We start from the raw sequence: 15,949 nt of genomic DNA, 5'->3' as shown, positions 1-15,949 counted from the left end.
TTGACTCTGCTGGAAGAGGGGGTACAGTGAGGATAGCTGACCATGCTGGAAGAGGGGGTACAGTGGGGATAGCTGACCATGCTGGAAGAGGGGGTACAGTGGGGATAGCTGACTCTGCTGGAAGAGGGGGTACAGTGGGGATAGCTGACTCTGCTGGAAGAGGGGGTACAGTGGGGATAGCTGACCATGCTGGAAGAGGGGGTACAGTGAGGATAGCTGACCATGCTGGAAGAGGGGGTACAGTGGGGAATAGTTGACCATGCTGGAAGAGGGGGTACAGTGGGGAATAGTTGACCATGCTGGAAGAGGGGGTACAGTGGGGAATAGCTGACCATGCAGGAAGAGGGGGTACAGTGGGGATAGCTGACACTGTACACACTACCAGCCACAGGGTTGACTTTTAAAATGGGGGGAGAGAGTCGTTCCTCAAGACAGTTTGGCATAATATCCGTGTGTGTGTGTGTGTGTGTGCGTGCACGCTCACACACAGTCTCCTCAGTCCCTGGTAGTGTGTGTAAACGCACATATATAAGTGTGTGTACTAGTGTGTGTGTCATATGCTGCTCTCTGATGGGTTGTGGTGGTGGTTGTGAGGCAGAGAGTTCTGCTCGTTGAGGAGAGAGGTGGTCTCGTCAGCCAGGAGGGGGCTTTTCTCCGGAGTGGGGTTGTCGTCAGCTAGGAAGAAGAGGGTGGCAGTGCCCACGGGGGGCGGGGTACCCTCCAGACGGGGGTGGCCGCAATCAGGTGACTGGGGGGAGGAATCCAGACGAGACGCCATCAGACCGTTCTGGTACTGGGCACGTGTGATCTGAGAGAGAGGGACACGGTGAGGGATAGAGAGAAAGAGATTGAGATAAAAAGAGAGAAGGAGAACGAGAAAGAGGGAGGAAGAGGGAAAAGAGAGAGGGAGGAAGAGGGAAGAGAGAGAGGGAGGGAGAAGAGAAAGAGGGAGGGAGAGGGGGAGAGAGAGGGGAGAGAGAGGGAGGGAGGGAGAGAAAGAGGGAGGGAGAAAGAAAGAAGGAGAGAGGGGGAGAAGAGGGAGAGGGAAGAGAGAGAGGGAGGGAGAGGAGAGAAGAGAGAGAGGAGAAAGCGAGGGAGAGCGAGGGAGAGAGGGAGAGGAAGAGGGAGAGGGAGAGAGGGGTGGAAAGGGAAAGCGAGGGAGAGAGAGTAGAAGGGAGAGCGAGGGAGAGAGGGAGAGAGCGGGGAGAGCGAGGGAGAGCGAGGGAGAGCGAGGGAGAGAGGGGAGAGCGAGGGAGAGAGAGAGCGAGGAGAGCGAGGGAGAGAGCGAGGGAGAGAGGGAGAGCGAGGGAGAGAGGGGAGAGCGAGGGAGAGAGGGGAGAGCGAGGGAGAGAGGGGAGAGCGAGGGAGAGAGGGGAGAGCGAGGGAGAGAGGGGAGAGCGAGGGAGAGAGGGGAGAGCGAGGGAGAGAGGGGGGAGCGAGGGAGAGAGGGGGGAGCGAGGGAGAGAGGGGGAGCGAGAGAGAGGGGGAGCGAGAGAGAGGGGGGAGAGAGAGAGAGGGGGAGAGAGAGGGGAGAGCGAGGGAGAGAGAGGGAGAGAGGGAGAGAAAGAGGGAGAGAGGGAGGGAGAGAGAGAAGAGGGAGAGTATCAAGGTGTTGTAATGTAGTGATAGGACAAAAGCCTACACACACAGTCTCTCTCCTCAACAAATCATTAACGCTCAGTGCAGGAGGTATCAATGTATGGTCGGGTATCCTCACCTTGACGAACTGCAGGTCTGAGAGAGCTCGTACGTAGAAGTCGGGTGTGTATGACGGTGAGGGGACCGTGAACTGAGTGTTGAGCTGGCTGTTACTGCCGCTGACAGACACAGACTCCGTCCGATCTGCAGCGCTCAGAGACGCTGTCCTGTTCAAACCACTGATGTGTGATGGGGAGCGGAACTCTGAAACACACACAGGGTCGTAGCGTTAGAGTGAGCAACAAGAGAAAATAATCACACGTGCAGATGCACACAAACAAAAAGGTATGGCAATGGTACACAAAACATGTAAACACACTAACACAGGTAAAACGGTTAATGAAATGGAAGGCGAACTGTGAATAATGGGCGAACCAGGCAAAGCTGCCTTCTAGAGGCCAAAACACAGTTAATTCAGGCCCGCACATGTCAACGGGACAGACAGAGAGGGACAAGAGACATGGTCTGGAGAAGGAACTAGTCAGAGCTAACACACAACCAAACTCACACATATCCATCCAAGTTAGAGAGAGACCTGTTAGAGAGAGACCTGTTAGAGAGAGAGAGACACCTGTTATGAGAGAGAGAGAGACACCTGTTAGAGAGACACCTGTTAGAGAGAGACCTGTTAGAGAGAGAGAGAGACACCTGTTAGAGAGACACCTGTTAGAGAGAGACCTGTTAGAGAGAGAGAGAGACACCTGTTAGAGAGAGAGAGAGACACCTGTTAGAGAGACACCTGTTAGAGAGAGACCTGTTAGAGAGAGACCTGTTAGAGAGAGAGAGAGACACCTGTTAGAGAGAGAGAGAGACACCTGTTATAGAGAGAGAGAGACACCTGTTAGAGAGACACCTGTTAGAGAGAGAGAGAGAGAGACACCTGTTAGAGAGACACCTGTTAGAGAGACACCTGTTAGAGAGACACCTGTTAGAGAGAGAGAGACACCTGTTAGAGAGACACCTGTTAGAGAGAGAGAGAGACACCTGTTAGAGAGAGAGACACCTATTAGAGAGAGAGAGACAGACCTGTTAGAGAGAGAGAGAGAGAGACAGACCTGTTAGAGAGAGAGAGAGAGACAGACCTGTTAGAGAGAGAGAGAGACAGACCTGTTAGAGAGAGAGAGACAGACCTGTTAGAGAGAGAGAGAGAGACAGACCTGTTAGAGAGAGAGACAGACCTGTTAGAGAGAGAGAGACAGACCTGTTAGAGAGAGAGAGACAGACCTGTTAGAGAGAGAGAGACAGACCTGTTAGAGAGAGACAGACCTGTTAGAGAGAGAGAGACCTGTTAGAGAGAGAGAGACAGACCTGTTAGAGAGACAGACCTGTTAGAGAGAGAGACACAGACCTGTTAGAGAGAGAGACAGACCTGTTAGAGAGAGAGACACAGACCTGTTAGAGAGAGAGAGACAGACCTGTTAGAGAGACAGACCTGTTAGAGAGAGAGACACAGACCTGTTAGAGAGAGAGACAGACCTGTTAGAGAGAGAGACACAGACCTGTTAGAGACAGAATATTTAATACCAGTTTCTACACACCTCAAAAATGTGAAATCTGTTAATTTCACACTGCTCACAATATTTGGCACACATTGAATAACATGATGCCATGTCAGTGCCTCACTAAAATGTATTCACGTGGATTTCTTAAAAACCTTACAGTCCCGCAGCTGGACTTGACCTTCAGAGAGAAGACACCCAGCTTCCAGTTTCTGCAACATAAACCCTGGCCTGTGATGCCAGGTAGAGAAGACACCCAGCTTCCAGTTTCTGCAACATAAACCCTGGCCTGTGATGCCAGGTAGAGAAGACACCCAGCTTCCAGTTTCTGCAACATAAACCCTGGCCTGTGATGCCAGGTAGAGAAGACACCCAGCTTCCAGTTTCTGCAACATAAACCCTGGCCTGTGATGCCAGGTAGAGAAGGGGCAGTGCCAGTCTTAGCCCAGTTGCCAACCCCAAAGCCTTAAAAAGGTAGGTAACCACTAATCACATCAACAAACTGCCCGCCACTGCCCTCTGCAGGCCAGGAAGACACATTACCTGGTATTATCAAGAGGGTGTCATTTGGTACAACACACACTCCACCAAAGCTAGTGAGAGTCAGCAGGTAGCTTGAGATTTGTTGGTTTAAATTGCAGATGAAGGCTAGAAACAGAAGTCATTTAGGACATTTCCTCGCATCGTTAGTGCTTGTTAGCGTTTTTGATTGGTGAAGGGTTGTGTGTGACTGATGCTGATGATTCCGTAGACTACTCACTAGTCACTACCATTTTCTATTAAACAACTACATAAAGTACAATAAAGTAGTGGGTGTTACGGTTACATTCTTCCCCAGCCCCCCCCCCCCAACCTGGGTGTTACAGTTAAATGTTTCCCCAGTGCCCAGACATGCCGGAGGTTACCTGGCAACCTGGAGAACAGAGAGAACCGCTTTAGAGAGAGGTGACGAGGACGAGATGACACCACTGAGAGAAACAGATGAAGGAGAGGAAATACAGAAATGAAGAAATGAGAGAAACAGATGGAGGGAGGAGATGAAAGACAAAGAAGAGAGATGGAGGGAGGAGAGGAAAGAGAAAGAAGAGAGATGGAGGCAGGAGATGAAAGACAAAGAGGAGAGATGGAGGCAGGAGATGAAAGAGAAAGAAGAGAGATGGAGGGAGATGGAGGGAGGAGATGGAGGGAGGAGAGAAAGAAGAGAGAGATGGAGGGGAGGGAGGAGAGATGGAGGCAGGAGATGAAAGAGAAAGAAGAGAGATGGAGGGAGGGAGGAGAGGAAAGAGAAAGAAGAGAGATGGAGGGAGGAGAGGAAAGAGAAAGAAGAGAGATGGAGGGAGGAGATGAAAGACAAAGAAGAGAGATGGAGACAGACAGACAGAGACAGACAGACACAGACACAGAGAGACACAGAGACAGACAGACAGAGGACATGAGTAAGGTTACAAATTCTAGAAAATGTCAATAAAATCCCTGGTTTTCCAGAAGTCCTGGTTGGAGGATTCGGTATTTCCTGCTAATTCCCTCCTGAATCCGGGAACCTTCCAAACGGGATTTGGGATCTTCACTATCGTCTGGATCACTATACTGATGCCCCCCAGCGACAGGTTCGTACGTAAAACGTCCTCCATTCAGGCTGCAAAAGATTCCATTTCCTCCCGAACTAGTAACGCTAGTCCCAAACGTCTCACATACCGCAGTCTGTACCTCTAGCTGAACGCGGGGTGTAAAAATCAGGAAGTGGCCTTCCTAGGCATTAGCCACTCTCGTATTGTGGTGGAAAACTGTGCTTCATCAGGAAAGTACGCATATTTTCACTGTTTCTTTCTCGCCTTCACACCTTTAGGGCGGCAGGGTAGTCTAGTGGTTAGAGCGTTGGACTAGTAACCGGAAGGTTGCAAGTTCGAATCCCCGAGCTGACAAGTTACAAATCTGTCGTTCTGCCCCTGAACAGGCAGTTAACCTCTTACATCTATGGGGGCACGATTTCATTATTGGATAAAAAAACGTGCCCGTATTAAGCGCAATATTTTGTCACAAAAAGATGCTCGACTATGCATATAATTGACAGCTTTGGAAAGAGGACACTCTGACGTTTCCAAAACTGCAAAGATATTGTCTGTGAGTGCCCCAGAACTGATGCTACAGGCGAAACCAAGATGAAACTTCAAACAGGAAATGAGCAGGTTTTTTGAGTCTCCTTATATGGCTGTGAATGCGCAAGGAATGAGCCTGCCCGATCTATCGTTTCCCCAAGGTGTCTGCAGTATTGTGACGTATTTGTAGGCATATCATTGGAAGATTGACCATAAGAGACTACATTTGCCAGGTGCCACCCGGTGTCCTCCGTCGAAATTGGTGCGTCATCTTCAACTGCACGTCTTTTTCCAAGCGATTCAGAGGAGAAAGTAGACATCCACGAACGATATATCAATGAAGAGATATGTGAAAAACACCTTGAGGATTGATTCTAAACAGCGTTTGCCGTGTTTCAGTTGATATTATGGAGTTAATTTGGAAAACAGTTCGCCGTTTTGATGACTGAATTTTCGTTTTTTTTTGGTACCCAAACGTGATGTACAAAACGGACCTCATTGAAAACATCCGAAATAAATGATTTTATTTGAATCCTTTTCTGGTTTTTTGTGCGAAAAATGTTGCTAAAAGCTATCAATACGCTACACAAATGGTTGTTTTGCTATGGTTCAAAAGCATATTTTGAAAATCTGAGATGACAGTGTTGTTAAGAAAAGGCGCTTAGCTAGCACATTCATTTAATATTTCGATTTTCACAAATGCTTGTTTTGCTATGAGTTCTATATAACTGGATACATTTTTTGAAAATCTGACAATGACAGTGTTGTTAAATTTTTTGAAAACTGAACATTTGCTATCTAAGTCTCCTCATTGAAAACAGAACAAATTATTTTATTTTATTTTCTTGTTTTTGTGAAAATTTCATTTGCTTTCTTTTTCTAGATTTTCATGAATAGTTAACGTTGCGTTATGCTAATGAGCTTGAGGCTATAAATAGGATCCCGGATCCGGGATTGCTCGACGCAAGCAGTTAACCCACTGTTCCTAGGCCGTCATTGAAAATAGGAATTTGTTCTTAACTGACTTGCCTAGTTAAATAAAGGTAAAATAAATTAAATTAAATCTAGTTAAGGAGGAAACTGAAGCCATTGCAGCCTGAATGGAGGACGGTTTCTGTATGAACCGGCCGCCGGGGGACACAAGTGTATTACCGGCTGGCCACATCAAGCCCAGACGATAGTAGAGATCCATAAAGCCCACTCGCGACAGCACAGGCTAGTGTGGGTTTGAGTAAACAAGGTGGAAAATATACACGTTATAGTGCTTAGATAAACCATTGCTTGACAGACACTGACAGGTTGCATGCAATGTTCACATGTGACAGTAAAAGAGAGAATCTCTGTTCAATTTGAGCTGTAGATGAGTGATAAATTATTCTCAGATAAAAAACAAACAAGAAACAGAGAGAAGGAAAAAGGAGATAAGTATAAACAGAGACACAAGTGAGTGAGAGACAAAATAATCTGTAAGGACAGAGAGAGAGGGAGGGAGAGACAATAATCTGTAAGGACAGAGAGAGAGGGAGGGAGAGACAATAATCTGTAAAGACAGAGAGAGAGGGAGGGAGAGACAATAATCTGTAAGGACAGAGAGAGGGGGAGGGAGAGACAATAATCTGTAAGGACAGAGAGAGAGGGAGGGAGAGAAAAAATAATCTGTAAGGACAGAGCGAGAGAGAGAGGGAGAGACAAAATAATCTGTAAGGACAGAGAGAGAGGGAGGGAGAGACAAAATAATCTGTAAGGACAGAGAGAGAGGGAGGGAGAGACAAAATAATCTGTAAGGACAGAGAGAGAGAGGGAGGGAGAGACAATAATCTGTAAAGACAGAGAGAGAGGGAGGGAGAGACAATAATCTGTAAAGACAGAGAGAGAGGGAGGGAGAGACAATAATCTGTAAGGACAGAGAGAGAGAGGGAGGGAGAGACAAAATAATCTGTAAGGACAGAGAGAGAGGGAGGGAGAGAAAGAGAGGTAGAGGTAGGGAGGGAGAGAAACTAGTAAAAGGTAGAGAATCTACCTCACTTGCTTTGGCAATGTTAACACGTTTCCCATGCCAATAAAGCCCTTGAATTGAATTGAGAGAGAGGGAGGGAGAGGTAGAGAGAGAGAGAGAGAGAGAGAGAGAGAGAGAGAGGTAAAGAGAGGTAAAGAGAGGTAAAGAGAGGTAAAGAGAGGTAAAGAGAGGTCGAGAGAGAGGTAAAGAGAGAGAGGTAAAGAGAGAGAGAGGTAGAGAGAGAGAGAGGTAGAGAGAGAGAGGTAGAGAGAGAGAGGTAGAGAGAGAGAGGTAGAGAGAGCGACCAACTCCTGGCAACTACACTGACCAACTCCTGGCAACTACACTGACCAACTCCTGGCAACTACACTGACCAACTCCTGGCAACTACACTGACCAACTCCTGGCAACTACACTGACCAACTCCTGGCAACTACACTGACCAACTCCTGGCAACTACACTGACCAACTCCTGGCAACTACACTGACCAACTCCTGGACCAACTACACTGACCAACTCCTGGCAACACACTAACCAACACTACACTGACCAACTCCTGGCAACTACACTGACCAACTCCTGGCAACTACACTGACCAACTCCTGGCAACTACACTGACCAACTCCTGGCAACTACACTGACCAACTCCTGGCAACTACACTGACCAACTCCTGACTACTACACTGACCAACTACACTGACTACCACAGTGATCAACTACACTGATCAACTACTGACTACTACATGGATCAACTACCACACCGAACCACTGATAACGACACCGATCAACTACAGACTACCACACCGACCAACGACTACACTGACCAACTCGTGACAACTACACTGATCAACTACTGACTACCACAGTGATCAACTACACTGATCAACCATTGACAACTACTCAATAACTACTGACAAGCACACTGACCAACTGACACCTACGCCGATCAACTACTACACTGATCAACCACAACACTGATCAACTACTACACTGATCAACCACAACACTGATCAACCACAACACTGATCAACTACTACACTGATCAACCACAACACTGATCAACTACGGACAACTACTACTCTCACCAACTACTGAATACTACACTGATCAACTAAACTGATCAACCACAACACTGATCAACTACCGACTACTACGCCGATCAACAACCGACAACTACTACTCTCACCAACTACTGACTACCACACTGGTCAACTACCACAGTTATCAACTTCCGACAACTACACCACTTTTCAACTACACCACTTTTCAACTACACCACTTTTCAACTACACCACTTTTCAACTACACCACTTTTCAACTACTGACAACTACTCTGATCACTTCAAATCTGTTGTCTTGCCCATTCACCCTCTGAATGGCACAAACACACAATCCATGTCTCAATTGCCTCAATGCTTAAAAATCCTTCTTTAAATCTGTCTCCTCCCCTTGAAATCAGAAACAAGGGTTTAGCAGTGCTGTGAACTGACCAATCAGCGAGACTGAGTTTTTTTTTTTTTAAATGTCATTATTTAACCTTTATTTAACTAGGCACGTCAGTTATTTACAATGACGGCCTACAAAAAGGCAAAAGGCCTCCTGTCGGAACTGGGGCTGGGGCTAAAAATCAAATATAAATATAGGACAAAACACACATCTCGACAAGAGAGACACCACAACACTATATAAAGAGAGACCTAAGACAACAACAGCATGGCAGCAACACAACATGACAACAACATGGCAGCAACACAACAGACTGTTCTGGGGGCAGTTTTCATTTCCACTAATGCGAATCATCTTCAACTACACTGATCAAAGTGGGTTTAACAAAGTGACATGAATAAGGAATCATAGCTTTCACCTGGATTCACCTGTTTAGTCTATGTCATGGAAAAAGCAGGTGTTCCTAATGTTTTGTATAATCAGTGTATATCTCTGGCCACATCTGCATCGTCAATCTATCTCCTGGCCACTAGATGTTAGCAGTGAGACGGCTCAACACTGTCACCACATTACCCACCGAAGTTTGGCAATCCTCAACGGTCATGACAACAGAAAGCCACTGAAACCAAGGGAGTAAAATGCTACTGGAGTGAAGGAGAGAGAGAACAGAGTTTGAAAGAGATAGAAGAGAAACAGACAGAGTAATGGAGGAGAGAGAGAACAGTTTGAGAGAGATAGAAGAGAAACAGACAGAATAACAGAGGAGAGAGAGGTAGAAGAGAAACAGACAGTAACGGAGGAGAGAGAGGTAGAAGAGAAACAGACAGTAACGGAGGAGAGAGAGGTAGAAGAGAAACAGACAGAGTAACGGAGGAGAGAGAGAACAGTTTGAGAGAGATAGAAGAGAAACAGACAGAATAACAGAGGAGAGAGAGGTAGAAGAGAAACAGACAGAGTAACGGAGGAGAGAGGTAGAAGAGAAACAGACAGTAACGGAGGAGAGAGAGGTAGAAGAGAAACAGACAGTAACGGAGGAGAGGTAGAAGAGAAACAGACAGTAACGGAGGAGAGAGAGATAGAAGAGAAACAGACAGAGTAACGGAGGAGAGAGAGAACAGAGTTTGAGAGAGGTAGAAGAGAAACAGACAAACGGAGAGAGAGTAGAAGAGAAACAGACGGAGGAGAGTTTGAGAGAGATAGAAGAGAAACAGACAGAGTAACGGAGGAGAGAGAGAAGAGAAACAGACAGAGTAACGGAGGAGAGAGAGGTAGAAGAGAAACAGACAGAATAACAGAGGAGAGAGGTAGAAGAGAAACAGACAGAGTAACGGAGGAGAGAGAGGTAGAAGAGAAACAGACAGAGTAACAGAGGAGAGAGGTAGAAGAGAAACAGAGAGTAACATGGAGGAGAATAACAGAGAGAACAGAAACAGACAGAATAACGGAGGAGAGAGGTAGAAGAGAAACAGACAGAGTAACGGAGGAGAGAGAGATAGAAGAGAAACATACAGTAATGGAGGAGAGAGAGAGAGGACTCACCTAACGTGGGAGCACTGAGGGCCATGACTCCGTAGTAGGAGAAGGGTCCCGTCTCAAACTTCATGTTCTCGTTCCCGGCTTCCACCTCCACCCGACCCTGAGCGACACACAGGGAAACACAGACAATGGATTAGGGACAAAGAACAACCCCAGACCTCCTGAATGGCTGGACGGGACAAGGGCGTAAGGAGGGCGTAAGGAGACTTCTTTGAATGTGTCGTCACAGAGAGATGGCTGGAATAGAGACAGAGAGAGGTAGATGGACGGAGACCGACAGGGTGAGGAGGCCTCTATGGTGTCGTCACAGAGAGATGGCTGGAATAGAGACAGAGAGAGGTAGATGGACGGAGACCGACAGGGTGAGGAGGCCTCTATGGTGTCGTCACAGAGAGATGGCTGGAATAGAGACAGGGTAGATGGGTGCTGTGGGAGGAGGCCTCTATGGTGTGTCACAGAGAGATGGCTGGAATAGAGACAGAGAGAGGTAGATGGACGGAGACAACACAGGGCACAGCCTCTATGGTGTCGTCACAGAGAGATGGCTGGAATAGACAGAGAGAGGTAGATGGACGGATACAACATTGACCCTGGACTCTAAACAGATGGCTGGAGAGAAGGAGAGGAGAACGGAGAGAGGGGAAGGAGAGAAAAGAAGCTGGAATAGAGACAGAGAGAGGTAGATGGACGGAGACCGACAGGGTGAGAGGAAGTCACAAGAGATGGCTGGAATAGAGACAGAGAAGGTAGATGGACGGAGAAGGGGAGGAGGCCTCTATGGAGTCACAGAGAGATGGCTGGAATAGAGACAGAGAGAGGTAGATGGACGGAGACCGACAGGGTGAGGAGGATGGTGTAGACAGAGAGATGGCTGGAATAGAGACAGAGAGAGGTAGATGGAATGACAGGGTGAGGAGGCCTCTATGGAAGAAGAGATGGCTGGAATAGAGACAGAGGAGGTAGATGGACAGAGACAGACAGGGGAAGGAGAGATGGCTGGAATAGAGACAGAGAGAGGTAGATGGACGGAGACCGACAGGGTGAGGAGGCCTCTATGGTGTCGTCACAGAGAGATGGCTGGAATAGAGAGAGAGAGGGATGGAACGGAGACAGGAGAAGAGGAGGGGATTAAGAGATGGCTGGAATAGAGACAGAGGTAGATGGACGGAGACCAGCAATTTATGGTCCTTCCACAGAAGATGGCTGGAAAGAGACATAGATGGACAGATATGAAGGGAGAAACCCTCTATGCCACTCAGACCCAGGGTAGGGTGCTGTGGGGGGGGGAGTGGGTGAGGAATGTGTGAACTGCAGCAACACAGCACAGTTAATTCCCCCCGCTCATATTCCTTACTCACATACAACATTGACCCTGGAATCTAAACAGTGGAAGAAGGAGAAACCTCCTCAGATCTCTGTCAGAACAGAAACCTCCTCAGCCACTCTGACCCAGAGGAGTTCTCTGTCAGAAGGGAAGAAACCTCCTCAGAAAGGAAGATGACCCAGGGAAGATCTCTGTCAGAACAGAGGGACCTCCTCAGCCACTCTGACCCAGCTCAGATCTCTGTCAGAACAGAAACCTCCTCAGCCACTCTGACCCAGCTCAGATCTCTGTCAGAACAGAAACCTCCTCAGCCACTCTGAGAGAAGAGGGAGATCTCTGTCAGAACAGAAACAGAAGCCAGGGAAGGAGGAAGATAGAAGTTCTCGGAAGGAGAGAGGAGAAGAAGAGAGGAGGGAGGAGAAGAAGAGAGCAGAGAGGGAAGGAGAGAGAAGGAGAGAGAAGGAGAGGGAAGAAGAGGGAAGAAGAGAGGGAAGGAGAGAGGGAAGGAGAGAGGAAGAGAGGAAAGGTGGAGGAGGGGATGGAAAGAGAGGAGCTCAGAGGGATTGTCAGAACAGATTTAACATCAGCCACTCTGACCCAGAAATAAAAGAGCATATACATATGAAGAGAAACCTCCTCAGCCACTCTGACCCAGCTCAGTTCTCTGTCAGAACAGAAACATCAGCCACTCTGACCCAGCTCAGATCTCTGTCAGAACAGAAACCTCCTCAGCTCTCTGTCAGAACAGAAACATCAGCCACTCTGACCCAGCTCAGCTCTCTGTCAGAACAGAAACCTCATCAGCCACTCTGACCCAGCTCAGATCTCTGTCAGAACAGAAACCTCCTCAGCTCTCTGTCAGAACAGAAACATCAGCCACTCTGACCCAGCTCAGCTCTCTGTCAGAACAGAAACATCAGCCACTCTGACCCAGCTCAGATCTCTGTCAGAACAGAAACATCAGCCACCAGCTGACCCAGCTCTCATCTCTGTCAGAACAGAAACATCAGCCACTCTGACCCAGCTCAGCTCTCTGTCAGAACAGAAACATCAGCCACTCTGACCCAGCTCAGCTCTCTGTCAGAACAGAAACATCAGCCACTCTGACCCAGCTCAGATCTCTGTCAGAACAGAAACATCAGCCACTCTGACCCAGCTCAGATCTCTGTCAGAACAGAAACATCAGCCACTCTGCCCCAGCTCAGCTCTCTGTCAGAACAGAAACATCAGCCACTCTGACCCAGCTCAGATCTCTGTCAGAACAGACACCTCCTCAGCCACTCTGACCCAGCTCAGATCTCTGTCAGAACAGAAACATCAGCCACTCTGACCCAGCTCAGATCTCTGTCAGAACAGAAGCCTCCTCAGACGACAGGGTAGCCTAGTGGTTAGAGCGTTGGACTAGTAACCACAAGGTTGTGAGTTCAAACCCCCGAGCTGACAAGGTACAAATCTGTCGTTCTGCCCTTGAACAGGCAGTTAACCCACTGTTCCCAGGCCGTCATTGAAAATAAGAATTTGTTCTTAACTGACTTGCCTGGTTAAATAAAGGTAAAATTAAATAAAAATAAAAAAAAGCCACTCTGACCCAGCTCAGCTCTGTAAAGGACATACAGCCCTTGAATTGACCATCAGGGTATACAAAAGACACGTGTTTACACACCTCCACACCATGCGTGGTATGTTTAAAGTAGAGGAGGTCAGAGAGAGAAAGAAGAAGAGAACCAGACAGGAGGGGTGAAAAGCTAGGCGCTACTCTAGTCTGACCTGCTCTACATGTCCATCGATCAGCTTTCACAATACACCCTACTGACACACACACACACACACGTCCTGGGTTCAAATATGTTCAAAATCATTTAAATACTTTATCTGTGCTTTATTGAGCTTGTCTGGCTCAATGAATCAACAGAATGGTCCCAAAACTGCAAACTCTGCCCATCTGGCTCAAAGTATTTGAAAGATTTCAAATAGCATTTGAACCCAGGTGTGGTTTACAGTGCAATACACATTGCACATTATGAGACATTTAATGATAGCTGGGAACACCATAATACGTTTAGCTTCAATTGATATGGTTAGTTGAACATTATGATCAGGTCACACATTAGCCGTTGAACAGAAGGCAGTGCTCATAGTGTGTGTGTGTGTGTTCCTGTAACCACATGGGTCTAGGTAGGTCGGGGTCAAAGTTCAGGTGTTTATGAATGAATCATCAACAGTGAGAGAACCCTAACTGACCCCTCCCGAGAAGAGAGTTCTCTTTGTTCCACTGACTGTGTACTAGAACTTGATGAACCTCTAGAGCAGGGACCGGCAACTCTAGTCCAAACAAGCCCTGCACTGTGGGTGTATCTCGCACCATGATTACTTGATTATTTGTGTTAGTGCTGGGCTGGAACAAAAGGCTGCACAGTCTATTATCTCCAGGAGCAGAGGTTATCTAGATTACAGCTGGTGTATCTGTTGACAGGACGAACTTGCATGAACCCGAGAGAGAGCGAGACGAGAGCGAGACGAGAGAGAGAGAGCGACAGAGAGAGAGAGCGAGAGACAGTGTGTGTGTGTGTGTGTGTGTGTGTGTGTGTGTGTGTGTGTAAAATCATAGCCTATTTGAAATGATGGCTGCCATATTCCTGAACGGACTGCCTGTACTTTGCATACAGCTGGGTGTGTGTCAAAATGTTCTGCCTTCATAACCGACTGAAATTGTCCGTCCCTGTCGGACCGGTCTCACCTGCCTGCCTGCATGTTGTGTGATAAAAAGGCTTTATGAAATAATGGCTGATATATTACTGAATAGGGCTGCCAGTAGTTTGCAAACGGCTGCACATCATGTGATGAGAGTGACCAGCTACAATGGAGCAGCAAAACGCCAGTATACACACAATCTACTTGCACCCACAACCCATCCTCCCACCAAAAATCATTCTCCCCTCCATGCCTCCCCACCTTTCTCAATCCCCTCCTCCTTCTCCACCTCCCTCTCTCCTTCCCCACACCAAGGGGCAAATATTTGATCGCTGATGACAATATTCTGGAAACAGAATCGACTGACGTCTGGGAGCAGACACGAACAAACAACCAACCAAAAATAGGCCTATGTAATGGCGTGTAACAGGAAGGACACAGTCTCTCACACACACACACACACACACACACACACACACACACACACACACACACACACACACACGTAGCTGTAATAATGGTGGAATGAAGATTGGGGCGGAGGGAGATTATCTGGAAGAGAACGGTCCCGTTTCTCATGACTCTGCTCCCACGCCTATGCTATTAACAAATGCTGCCCCCCCCCCACACACACACACTTCCAAAAAACAACCAATTCATTCATGAACACAGCGCCTTCGGAAACTATTCAGACCCCTCAACTTTTTTCACATTTTGTTACGTTACAGCCTTATTCTAAAACAGATTAAATAAACAGTTTCCTCAGCAATCGACACACCCCATTATGACAAAGCGAAAACATATTTTTGGACATTTTTGAAAATTTATTAAAAAACAAACACAGAAATACTGTATTTACATAAGTATTCCGACACTTTGCTAGGAGACTCTAAATGGAGCTCAGGTGCATTCTGTTTCCATTGATCATTCTTGAAATGTTTCTACAACTTGATTGGAGTCCACCTGTGGTGAATTCAATTGATTGGACATGATTTGGAAAGGAACACACCTGTCTATATAAGGTCCCACAGTTGACAGTGTATGTCAGAGCAAAAACCAAGCCATGAGGTTGAAGGAATTGTCTGTAGAGCTCAGAGACAGGATTGTGTCGGGGGCACAGATCTTGGGAAAGGTACCAAAACAATTCTGCATCATTGTCCTCAAAGACACAGTGGCCTCCATCATTCTTCAATGGAAGAAGTTTGGAAGCACCACGAATCTTCTGAGAGCTGGCCGCCTGGCCAAACTGAGCAATCGGGAGAGAAGGGTCTTGGTCAGATAGGTGACCAAGAATCCGAAGTTCCTCTGTGGAAATGGGAGAACCTTCCAGAAGGACAACCATCTCTGCAGCACTCCATCAATCAGGCCTTTATGGTAGAGTGGCCAGATGGAAGCCCCTCCTCAGTAAAAAGGCACATGACAGCCCGCTTGGAGTTTGCCAAAAGGCACCTAAAGGATTCTCAGACCATGACAAACAAGATTCTCTGGTCTGATGAAACCAAGATTGAACTCGTTGGCCTGAATGCCAAGCGTCACATCTGGAAGAAACCTGGCACCATCTCTACGGTGAAGCATGGTGGTGGCAGCATCATGCTGTGGGGGTGATTTTCTGCGTCAGGGACTGGGAGACAAGTCAGGATTGATGGAAAGACGAACAGAGCA

At 47.4% G+C, this 15,949-nt stretch overlaps 1 protein-coding gene across 1 annotated transcript in view; it reads right to left on the bottom strand.

The window, feature by feature from the left end:
- The window catches only part of LOC135513775 (metal transporter CNNM4), a 73,509-nt gene continuing 57,560 nt past the window's right edge, over window positions 1-15,949 (bottom strand). The window contains exons 5-7 of the mRNA XM_064936690.1: window positions 10,276-10,372; window positions 1,718-1,902; window positions 1-808 (exon numbers count right to left, since the gene is read on the bottom strand). Of these exons, the coding sequence (XP_064792762.1) occupies window positions 554-808; window positions 1,718-1,902; window positions 10,276-10,372 (537 nt within the window). The 3' untranslated portion in view covers window positions 1-553. The remainder of the gene's footprint in view (window positions 809-1,717; window positions 1,903-10,275; window positions 10,373-15,949) is intronic.

Source organism: Oncorhynchus masou, chromosome 25 (genome assembly GCF_036934945.1).
Source record: "Oncorhynchus masou masou isolate Uvic2021 chromosome 25, UVic_Omas_1.1, whole genome shotgun sequence".
In the NCBI taxonomy this organism is placed as follows: Eukaryota; Metazoa; Chordata; class Actinopteri; order Salmoniformes; family Salmonidae; genus Oncorhynchus; species Oncorhynchus masou.
This window is presented reverse-complemented; position numbering and strand designations above follow the sequence as displayed.